The sequence below is a fragment of the Danaus plexippus genome, assembly GCF_018135715.1.
Source record: "Danaus plexippus chromosome 16 unlocalized genomic scaffold, MEX_DaPlex mxdp_31, whole genome shotgun sequence".
Lineage (NCBI taxonomy): Eukaryota > Metazoa > Arthropoda > Insecta > Lepidoptera > Nymphalidae > Danaus > Danaus plexippus.
This window is the reverse complement of record NW_026869852.1, coordinates 1287830-1300160: the sequence shown is the minus strand read 5'-3', so window position 1 is coordinate 1300160 and position 12331 is coordinate 1287830. Positions and strand designations below refer to the sequence as shown.

Below are 12331 nucleotides of genomic sequence, written 5' to 3'. Positions count from 1 at the left end.
TATTTTATTTACAATATAATAACGAAAATTATAACCTGCTTTTAAACAGGTAATTGCTAGACTCATAGTATAATTTCAATGTCACTGTCAACAGTATCACCAACTCGCGTCACCAATGGCAGCGTCAATGCTTCTCCGGCGCGTGAGCTGTCACGTGACACTCCAGATTACCAATACGGAAGGTTTGATGCGAGCGCTCTGCACATCGCCCACGCTCTCAAACAGACGGAACTGCAAAAAGCCTATCACAGACCAAGGGAGAAGCCTATCGACTGTTACTTGGTAAGTAACACGCCTGACCGAAACTTGTTTAAGAATTACTTCTTGATTCATTCGATCTGATCAAATTTACACTCAGACACCAGGAAGCTTCACATTTATAGTCAGTTGAAATCTCCTATTTTAGTTTAGTTTCAATTTAAACTAAAAAAAGTGCCAGCAAAATGTTCCTATGGATTGATGGGCGTTAACAAATAGCATAGGAAACTATTCAAGGAAGACGAAAGTTCTGAACCGTTCCACGGCAAAAACGAATTTCGTCATATAATCGTATGCAATGATACATAAAGACAAACTTTCAAATTAAAAGTCCATCCTTGTGAACGTAGTACAGTGTAAAGTAACCACTACGTAAACTACAATCACATCTTCAACTTTCATCACACAGACGTCGTGTCTGGCGTACATTATTTTAAGGACAATTTGTTTAGTACAACACAATCCTTGTTGCAACCGTTAGGTACATATGTTTTATTATATACCGTGAAGTATATTGAAAGCACTCAAGTAAATAGCATCCTACCCGTCGTTTTTTTTCTTTTAAAGTCTATCCAAACTTTTCTGATATTGTGTCGTTCCCAAAAAAAAATTTGTTTACCAAACAAAATAAGAATACATCTCTATTTCAGACACGCTATTACAACCCAACACATTAATAGGAAATAAACATATCCATATTATTTACCTATATTTTAATTGTAAAGACAACTAACTGATATAGAAATAACAAAATTCAAAGCAATAAGTTTGAATAAAATCAACGTTTGGTAAAAAAATAATACAAAAAGATACAGACAATAACTCTCATTCCATAAAATATTTTTTAAGATTCCAAAACAACGAATGTGAAGCCATCAGTTTTTTGTCTTCAAATTGTAGGTACTTATGTCGAGGTCACGGTCAGAGATTTTTTATGCAATATAATCTCACAACACGAACAATTAAAAAAAAACCATTGAAATTAGAAAACAGCTGACTATAATATATTCATTACATCTCTCTTGAATCTATAACTAGTTGTCATTTTAAAATATCGTTGTTTATTTTAAGAAACATGAACAATGGATGCATTACAAATATACCGAGAATTTTAATGTATAAGCAAAACGTTAAGTATTCATAGACGTGTAGTTTCTTTGTCAGCTGTATATCATATTAATATTTTCTATTACGTTGGTAATATTGCACTGGACCTTGCAAGGCTGTGCTGCTATGAGATCATTGAGATACTTTCACTCGATACAAAGCAATTCATAGCTCTGTTAGGTATAAAGTGGTTCAAGCTACAATATTACTTATACTATTTCACTAAATGCTTCGAGATACTACTCCGTTATCCCTAGATTATTTGGACAAAAAGTACCTAGCATAAAAGTGCATAGCAATGCATATACTCGTATGTATACGAGTGTAGAACAGTCGCTATATTTTTATTCCGATACATCATAACAAAATAATTATTAAACTTTATAACTATGCATGCATAATGAGAGTGATTTAAATAGGAAAGCACATGATATATCGAAACTGCTATAATTAAATAATCTATAACCAGTATCAAATGATCTAAGCATTCCTCGTTGTCGATCGTGAATGCATCGCGTGCGCTGCAGGAATTTAAGAGGCTGGTACAAATTATGCTATGAATTCTTTAGTGTCATTTAGAATCATGAATAGTTCATTAGGATTTAGGAATTACATTTTTTATTACAGTTTGAATAATACACAACAGTTTCTATATAAATTGAAATCAACAACTGTTGGTAATGTTGCCATCTAAACGACGTTCACAAATAAATGTTGAGAAATATAGAGAAATCTACAAACCAGCTGTTAACGAGTGTCAAAACTGTATTTCTCTGATATCGATCCATTATCTATTATTTATACACTAATAGAAAATTTTCCTGTAATTATACCAAAAAAAAAATATACATATCTTATACCGCTATTAAACATCCGATTATGATCTAACTTTCGAATTTATGGTCGAGAAACTTTTATTGCCGATTAATTATCAACAATAATGAAATAAAAGATAACTATATTGAATATATAGATATTTTCGTATATCTAAATTTCTCATGTGACAAAGCAATTATCTGTCTGTCATTACAGATTAAAAATACAAAGATCGACGTAGGCTTTCGAATAACCATAGACTATTGATACTAAAATAAATTATTATTCGACAGCCGGCAACTGCACTAATGAACTTCGAATTTCAAATAACAAAGTCAAATTTATTACGAACCATTAACGACGGACTTGCAGTTTGGTTAATTTGCATTCATTAAATGTAGATGACAAATACTCGAATCAAAACTTAACGAGACGTTTCCGGTTATAGCAGATATATTTACTTCAACTGAAGATTATGTGACATTAGGAGATCTGTTATATCGTGACGCATTTTTTGTTTTTGATGTTTAAGACTATTTTAAGCTATGATCAGGTTTTCCAATGACCACACCGATCTTAAAGCGAACCAAATATAGTACGTTTGTGTAAACGTCTCCGACAGTGATAGCGTTGTCTTTTTTGGTGAAAAACGAATTCAGTTGGCCGAGGACAGTGTCCATAGAAGGACACGTTTGTCGGACCACTCCGGTGGGAGGGTGCTGTGATTTTCATTCCGTCTGACATCCATGTCATGCGATGACAACGCTTTTGAAATTACTATTTGAGTTCAAAATTTCATACTAAATCTGCAAGATGATAACCGTTAAATGATTTTCCGCCAATTCTTAAGATTTTTCACAAATTCTTAGTACCTAAACAGACTAATATTGTCTAGGATCTAGCAGAAAACTTCATGCAATTTTAAAGAATAGTCGTTGAAAAATATAAATTCGTCAAACATCTCAAAAATTTTACATCATAGTAATAAAATGAATATGAGTGATAGTCATATCGACATTTTTTTCTCTTTGACACATAAAATACATAATTTGTTTATAATATTTCGTGTAGTTTACTTTTAATATTTTCAACAACATCAACGACCAAAGTTCATTGACGTTCATAAAATGTATCTGTCAATGCTTGTGCATGCAATTCCTTTTTCGAATCGTGACAGCTGAAAGTAAAAATTAATAATTTATAAATGGCCAGGTCCCGAGGATTTCGTTCGGCGATTTCTCAAACGTGTAATACATAAAACATATTAATAATTTTACACACATATATGTCCTCTTGAACCGGATCCTCATTTTTAATCCGTGGATATGGTGTATCGAAAAAAATGTTAAAAGTTTCGAGTGATGGGAAAAAATATTAAGATTAAAAATAAAGATTAATATATTAGACTTAAGACTTCATAACACATATTTTACTTGTCTATGATTTAAAAATATATTTTTTTATATATTTTTAACAAAGCTTTTAAATAAGCCTCATCAAACAAATTATGATAGAAAACTATAACTATTTAATTTGTCGTCCATAATCACATTTATTGTTAGAAGGGAAAAGTATATTATATTAGAAAAGTCGTTTCGATTACTCGTTATACTCGCTACGTTTTATTGAAAGTCAAGGTTGAAATGTTGCAACTAATGTCACTTTCATTGACAGTTAGTATTGAATATATTGATTATAAAAGGGTGACGTTTTAGAAAAAAAAAACATACGTTTTACGTAATTTTATATTTTAACTGCAACAACAAAAGTAAAATATAATTAAAAAATGAAATTTATCAAATAAACAAAAAAGAGGTTGGCTGTGCAATCTCGAAAAGGCTGGTGTTATTATAAAGCTATCAGGGTAAGGACAGCAATAGATGTTACAGAAAAAATAAATGTTCTTACATTATTTTTTAGTTACAACATGAATATACTTTATCTGTCTACAAAATCCTTTCTACTTAATAAGAAAAACATTTTTTTGTTAAATTAAATGTTCTTAAATGAAATATTTTTTACGAACAAATGCATAAAATTAATGCAATCGTGAATGGAGTGGGTCTCAGCCTTACTCCCACGAGTACGGTGTGATTTGTGCCTTTAAAAATTAGTTTATTTTTATTCACCTGTCTTTTTATGACCCTGGTTGGAAGTCGATGGATATTATTTCACATAGTGCTCTGTTTACTTGTGCTTTTGTTTAGTGAAAATCAGTCGATTCCTAAACGAAAAAAAAAACTTTGGATTCTGCTTACAAATATTCTAAGGATTGACAGTGACTAAAAAGTTTAATACTCTCATGTAATTTAAAATGCCTTTCCTTACCGATTTCTTTTTTCTGACGAGAGCTGCGCAACGTTATAAAAAAACATTCCTATATTGTTTACAACTATTGCATCCAAAAGCTGACTCTATTATACCATTTGAATGTTATAAGATTGGCCAAAAGACAAATAACATTCGAAAACCGAATAAAAAACATTGACAATTAACTTTAACAATATAAAACGCAATTTATGTCACAGCAACTGTATTCGTAACATCCGCAAGCGACGATAAAATACCACATCCCATGAAACTGTTGGTTTTGATACGATATATATTTACAATCAAACTATGGGAACAAAATAATGAGGTCACATTTCACAATTAAGCCAACATGATTCTTATAAAGCTGCAATTTTTTTTTTTTTGTATAAAGGAAAAACCTTTCAAAACTTAGGAGACCAAGGAGAGACGAGATTCACCAAGATTATCGTTTCTCATTATTACCACACAAAGCCACTTAGAGAACTCGTAAATCATCATGCCATTAAACAATTTCTTAATTCATTTTTAAATATAAATGTTACTTTCAAATAGAACGGGTCTCTTTCCCAAAGGAAAACACGTTTAATTTCAATCGCACCGAAATCTCCATTCAAGCCGCTAACATAACAAAAGATCCAATTCTCACGCAAAAATTACCGTAAAGTAAAATAAAGAATAAATATACCTTCAGTTACTTTCTCTCTAAACATTTTTCTATGAACTACTGTCTACTATTAAATGCGTACATGAACTGACATATATATATGTATATACTATATAAATAATATCATATTTTTATTAAATTATCGTCTTACTGTTATAGTCATTATTATTATTATTTAAATATACTCTACATAATATAATATAAAAAAAAATACGCATTTAAAACTTCATTTTCGAGTTTCAACCTCATAATTGTATCAAAATCATTTGAGATGAGAAGTAACGGCGAATAAACGAATAAATTTTTAATCATTCCTAGCGTATGTTTTATTGATAAAGTATAACTTCTAAACAAATTAAATTTATTTTACTCGCGTGGGATTAACTGGTCTGTTAATGTGTAACTCCGCTCTTATGACGTCACAGACTTATCGTTGTTCGCAACTAGGTCTAGGACTTCTAGACTAATTAAGTTTTCCTGTTAAATACACATTAAAACGATGCTACATTCTTTGTAAACTATCGAAGATTAACAGCTTTATTTTTTATTTATCTAGTTCTTTGAAACGGAAATCTTTCAATATTATTTTTGGAGTATAGAACAGCGAACTACGAATGTAATAAGTATTGTTCAGAAGTAGTCTTATAAGAAAGTAGTCATTGTATAAATAAAATTCCCATTTAGATATTTCTTATTAAAATGCTTTAATTTTATGTTGACTATAACTAGATTGACTTAAAGACAGTAGCATCGAGTCAGATGTGTGAATAGCGGTCTGTTTACCGTTTCGTACACAAAGACTAACATAAATCATACGGTTTCGCTCCCGCAGCAAAAACTTGGACATTTATTATGAACAGTTATTTATGTAGCGATCGCTATTACAATATTATTAATATAATGTTATACTTATGAAAATGCCTTACGTTTATGTATTTTTATACTGACGTTTCTGATATCAGTAGTAGGTATTATTTTACTGTCATAGTCATGTCCAGTACGTAAATTTTTAAAGATATATATAGTATTTTATATCATTGATAGAAAAAAAAATAAGACACTTCTAATGTAATATCTATATAATTCTTTTTTCGAGCGTATTTCTTATTTTTCTTTATATATTTTATTACTTATTTCAATCACTACTTCTTGTTTATGATTAGAAATTTGATATATTATTTTACGGTAAAATTGACATAAAAGCCATAGAAGTTTAAATCGAATATTTTACGTCAAAATTTCGTTTGCGTAATTTTTTTACATTTACTCTCTATTAAAAATTCAATACGATGTCATTATATACCTAGGTTTGGTTTTATTATAAACTTGTTACACTTATTTCGTTCTAATTTACTTTCAATGTAACAATCTACTTTAACATTGGCCACCTACTTCTTTATGATAATTTTTTTGTGTTCAGAAAGCCGTGACATTTCGTACATTATATCTTTTTAATCTGTTTTTATGCGTACTACACACAGACGTAGTATTTATTTAACTGTTTATAATATTCCATACTGTTGTATTTTATTTAATTTAAAGTCAAAGGCCTCGATTCATTCAGCCTTTACTGTATTTAGGTTGCGTGTGGGAACACTATTGACATGATTTATATTATAGCACTTGTGCAATGAGTATAAATATATATTTTGTAAACGATTTTTTTTTATTGCGTCAGACCAATAAAATATTCATATTTTTACTCAACATCTTAGTAGTAGAGTTGAAGATGAAAGCTTCTATATCGGAATAACACGGTTTGAAATTTATGGATTTATAATTTGTTGTCTTCAACACTAGAGGTGGAGAACAAAACGCCCTCAGGTTTTTTATTTTGAACACAATTCTCCGCCGTTCATTGACTGTCAGAGAAAGTTGTTAATTAAGAGCGGGTGATTGCTTCGATTGTATAACCGAATACATCGTAGGATTACACCGTCATTGATGACGTAATTACCTTTCAACAACATCAAAGAGGTTCTATAGAGTTATGCCTGTGTTAATATTCTTATATCTCTTTGTGTCAAAATTGAATAGATTTAGTTCCTTAAAACCTCCGTAAAGTTTGTAACGTTAGCTTATATTTAAAGAAAATATAATAATACGTCTGTAATATACCTAATCCTTTAAGAAATCAAAAAGAAATAAGACAATTTTAGGTCAGAAATCATTGAACTACTAAATTTAATTGTCTTAAACATTTATAATGTATTAATATTAACCTAATTAGTAATTAATAGAAACGTTGTTAAAACGTTTTTCATAACCTAAAAACACAAATAAATATATATTCATAAATATATATACAATGAATGCAAATTTATACGTCTTATTCCCGGAAGTACGTCATAGATGTATATTGCAATCTCCATCTTAGCAACAACAACTTATCAGATATAAATAATAGAATTTTCTCATAATGGCGTCCTGTAAACATTCATTTAAGTAACAGTATATACAACGCCCAGTATCACAGATAGTGTTTTTCATCGCGTGTATTTAAATATTTTATTCCTAGCAATAATAATATTGAATGTTAGATTTCTAAGGATGTTCGCGAACGCCTTAAACAATATTAATTGATATTGGCTTGCCTTGAAATAACATGCAGATATTGAAGGAAAAATATAAAGATAATTGGAAATTTATAAAGATAAACACAGATTTTTCTTTTTTTATATTTATGAAACTTACAAATATAGTCAACAATATATATTATAATAATATTTTATGAATGTATTTAAATACCGCTTTGCTTTACGTTATAATTATGATTTTCTAAAATAGAATTGCAGGAAAGCCTCAGAATAAGACATTAGAATAAGTATATGTTGGGATGCTGTAACGTGTTGTGACGGCGTCTTAAGTTCCGTCTTCCTTGTTATAACTATCCGTTATCCTGAACAGCAATGATTATTTATGAAATGCAACAATAATAAGATAAAAATATATACGATTCTTGCAACGCTGGGATAAATTAACGTCACAATAGAACCATCGGAAGGCCAAGGAGTTAGCAGAAACAATAAATGAGTTTTACACGATTGCAACTGACTCGTATCTTCGATAATCGTTAGTAATGATTGCAGTGGGTAGCGAATAATTGTTAGAAAATACCGAATAATGAAGAGGCGATAATGTTATTTGCATTATATCCGACTATCGGGCAAATAACGCGACATAAAATATATAAAATACACATAATCATACTGTTATTTAATTCGAAATGAATATTGAATGACAATAAATGTTGTTACGAAACAAGATGATAGTATAGTATTGTAATATGTTAAAACTCTTAATTGACCACCTCTGTACTATCAAAGGCAAGGTCCAATGCTAATTGGACGATGAATAAAACAAGTACAGTTCATTCGACAACCATTGCTTAGTAATTATGATGACAGAACTCAGAGGACTATTTATACACGGTACATGCCGCTATTATACATAAATACCGCTAAGAATTAATTAGTCATATAAATTCCATCAAGATACGTTCGTATTATATAAGCATCTAACGCTATACGCGTGTTATTGTTGTAAATGTTGTTTGTACATTGATATCATCGTACTAATATTATAAATACTATTTATTTTATGCGACAAAACGAACCTAAAAACTATGTGTAATTTATTATTTTTACAAGTTAATGCGATGATTTGAATAAAATTACAAAGAGATAAATTTTATATTAAAATAAAATTATTTATTGTTACTCACACATATCCAGAACTAGTCGTAACGAACAATTCTTATGCGTTAAAAATAATGTTTGAATAAAATGGTCCGCTTGTTCTCGATACCAAAGTAATTTTCCTTAAGACAAAAACGTATCGCCATAGATGTGCATTCGGCATACAAATCAGCAATTAACTCATCTAATAGCGACCGAAGAATTTCTTATGAAGAATTTTTGCAGCAAAAAGTCAGCGGCTAAGAGTGGAAAGCGTAAAATGTATGATGTATGGATTCTATCGAGGTATGTAACAATCGTGATTGACGCGAGTCACCAGATCAGTCCCGCTGTTTAATTATAAACTATATTAATTTATTTTACCTTATAGAGACTTTCGTTAATACATTTATACTAACTAACTAACTCAGCGAACAGTTATTTTTGATCAATTGAAGTCATGACTTCTAACAATGTTTCCACAGTCCATGACTATCGCTCTCAAACTATAACAAGAGGACAATATGTAACCCAAGATTTGCATATAAATTAAACGGATATTGTTTTTATTACACCATTGTTCTCACTTTTGATATGCTTAATGTCAAGCAATTTGAAACTCGATGGAACGTGCATTAGAGCTTGTTTCAATTTGTTGAGATGAAAGTAATTTAGGGATTGATTGATAGGTTAATGGGAAGTGTAATGATAGGCTTTCTGTTTAATAATAGGTATGTTTTATTATAAAAAATGCCCTCATCATCTTATAATTAGGTTCAATAGAAGATAAAGTACTCCACTTATTTTTTATACTATAACACTGTTCTTAAGTACTCAAAAACTAGCACTTCAGTGACGATAAAGTTCTCGTTTAAAAATAAATATTTTAAGGCAACAAAATTATCACCTTACTGATAACACAATAACAATTAAATCATGTTTTCTATACTCATAAAGCATTGAAATGAGTAATGTACGGTCTGTTATCATTCGTTATCACTACAATGTTAAGTGTTATCTCACATTCTGAATATGCCAAACTTACTGTCCCTAAATGGTGCGTTTAGTGCCGCTGATATACTCAGACCCACTACTTTCCTGGTATCCTTCGGGGCCAAGATCCCATCATCCCATAAACGAGCTGTACTGTAATATGGTCGGCCTTCAAGATCAAACTTCGCTTCCAATGGATCTTTCACTTTCTTTTCATCTTCTTCTGTCCACTCTTTCTTTTCCCTGTTCGCCTTTTCTTTTGCAACTAATGAAAGCACTGTAGCAGCTTGTGGACCACCCATCACAGATATTCTGGCATTCGGCCACATATAAAGGAAACTTGGTGAATATGCTCTGCCACACATGCCATAGTTACCAGCACCGAAACTGCCACCAACTAGTACTGTAACTTTGGGCCCCTTAAAGCAACTCACAGCTGTGACCAATTTGGCACCATTTTTAGCTATACCTCCAGCCTCGGCTTCTGGACCTACCATGAAACCAGTGATGTTTTGTAAAAACAGTAAGGGTATTTTTCGCGCAGCACATAGTTGAATAAAATGAGCTCCTTTTAAGGCAGCTTCTGAATGTAAAACGCCGTTATTGCCTAAAACTCCGACAGGATTACCATAAACAGATGCAAACCCACATACTAAAGTCTCACCATAAAGTTGTTTGAATTCATGGAACCTGCTTCCGTCAACTATTCTAGCAATAACTTCTCGGATGTCAAAAGGTCTTTGCAAATTCGCGCCAACTATTCCGTGTAAGTCATCGATATCATGTAATGGTTCGTCTATATCCGATGCATAAACTCGAATTCTTTGGTCATTATGCCAGTTTAGATTAGCAACCACATTTTTAGCCAATTGCAAGGCGTGCTCGTCATCTAATGCGTAATGATCTGTGACACCTGACTTACGGCAATGTAGGTCTGCCCCACCTAAATCTTCCGCTGAAACTGTTTCTCCAGTGGCTGCTTTAACAAGCGGTGGACCAGCTAGAAAAATTGTACCCTGCTTTTTAACAATGATACTTTCGTCAGACATGCTAGGAATATAAGCGCCACCGGCGGTGCAAGATCCCATCACCACAGAAATTTGAGGGATACCTTCAGCAGACATATTAGCCTGATTAAAAAATATTCTACCGAAATGTTCTCTGTCAGGGAATACGTCCGCTTGATCAGGCAAATGGGCGCCACCAGAATCAACGAGATAAATGCAAGGTAGACGACATTCCTTAGCGATTTCTTGTGCCCTTAGATGCTTTTTAATGGTCATAGGAAAATACGTGCCTCCTTTAATAGTAGCATCATTGGCAACAATCATACAATCCCGACCTTGAACTTGGCCGATAGCTGTAACTATGCCGGCGCCCGGGACCTGACCTTTGTACATGTCCGTAGCGGCCAGAGTACTTAATTCTAAGACGTCACTTCCATCGTCCACTAACCGGTTAATCCTGTCTCTTACAAGCAGTTTTCCTCTAGCAATATGTCTTTTGACTGCTTCCTCGGGACCGCCTTTGATAGCGTCATTTGTTTTCTGACGGAGTTCCTTCACGAGCTCGTCCATTTTCTCCTTGTTCTCAGCGTAATAAGGATCATTTCTATTCGGCTCACTTCCTATCACGTTGGCGTAACTGTAATGCCGGCTTTGGACATTTAATCGCCGTACGCCTTTAAGTAACGTGAGCATTTTAACTTTATATATTAATCATAAACACGACCGGACGCGTTGTGTGTTCGGCTGCACTGACGATAACAAATTCTTTTATCAAGGTGATTGAATAATTTCGTTGTTTTGACCCCCGTTGATAAAAACTTTAAATAATATTACGAAAATGACTTCGTTTTAACATTGCTTGATGTAATGTTTACACTCACAATCGTATTTATCTACAATCGTCACTCAAGTCGCGTAGTCACAGCGTAATTGAAGAGACAATGACATGACTGAATATATATGTATAAACATTTTCTAAGTAATAAAAACATAATGACAAAATTTTAAATCTTAAAATTAGTAATTAATTATAATTTTACTAATGTTTTTCTTGACACGTCATTAGAGATGTTTTAGGTATATATCCACGAATAAACAATATGGGCCAATGACCATTTAACTTTCTATAATCTGTCACTAGATGGCGGAATATTTGAAGTATATAATACAACGAACTCCCAATATTTTATAAAAAAAATCTTGTTTTATGCAGATTAAGCCAATAGATAATTATCATCACATTCAGATTTTCTAAAAAGTCTAATGAACATGAACTGTAAATACGCAAAAAAGTACGTTCATAGTTCAAGAGTTTTCTCAATCATTTATGAAATGTTATTTACAATTTTTATGTGTTGGCACTAACTTTTACTGAACTTAGATAATGTTGGCTTCTGTTATACTTTATTATTCCTGATTAGTAACATTATTTAACTGTATTTACATACAAGCAATTATAACTACGATATTAATTATATATAAACAATATATAATTA

General features: G+C 31.7%; 2 protein-coding genes across 7 annotated transcripts in view; one reads left to right on the top strand and one right to left on the bottom strand.

Moving 5' to 3' along the window:
• Nucleotides 1-12331, top strand: part of LOC116772040 (hillarin) — a 30937-nt gene that overhangs the window by 11914 nt on the left and 6692 nt on the right. For all 6 annotated transcript variants that reach the window (XM_032664062.2, XM_032664068.2, XM_032664067.2 and 3 more), the window contains exon 4: nucleotides 95-282. In XM_032664062.2, the coding sequence (XP_032519953.1) occupies nucleotides 95-282 (188 nt within the window). The remainder of the gene's footprint in view (nucleotides 1-94; nucleotides 283-12331) is intronic.
• Nucleotides 9544-11749, bottom strand: LOC116772042 (probable methylcrotonoyl-CoA carboxylase beta chain, mitochondrial). The gene has a single exon (XM_032664071.2). The coding sequence runs from the start codon at nucleotides 11526-11528 to the stop codon at nucleotides 9855-9857; it is 1674 nt and encodes a 557-aa protein (XP_032519962.2). The 5' UTR covers nucleotides 11529-11749; the 3' UTR covers nucleotides 9544-9854.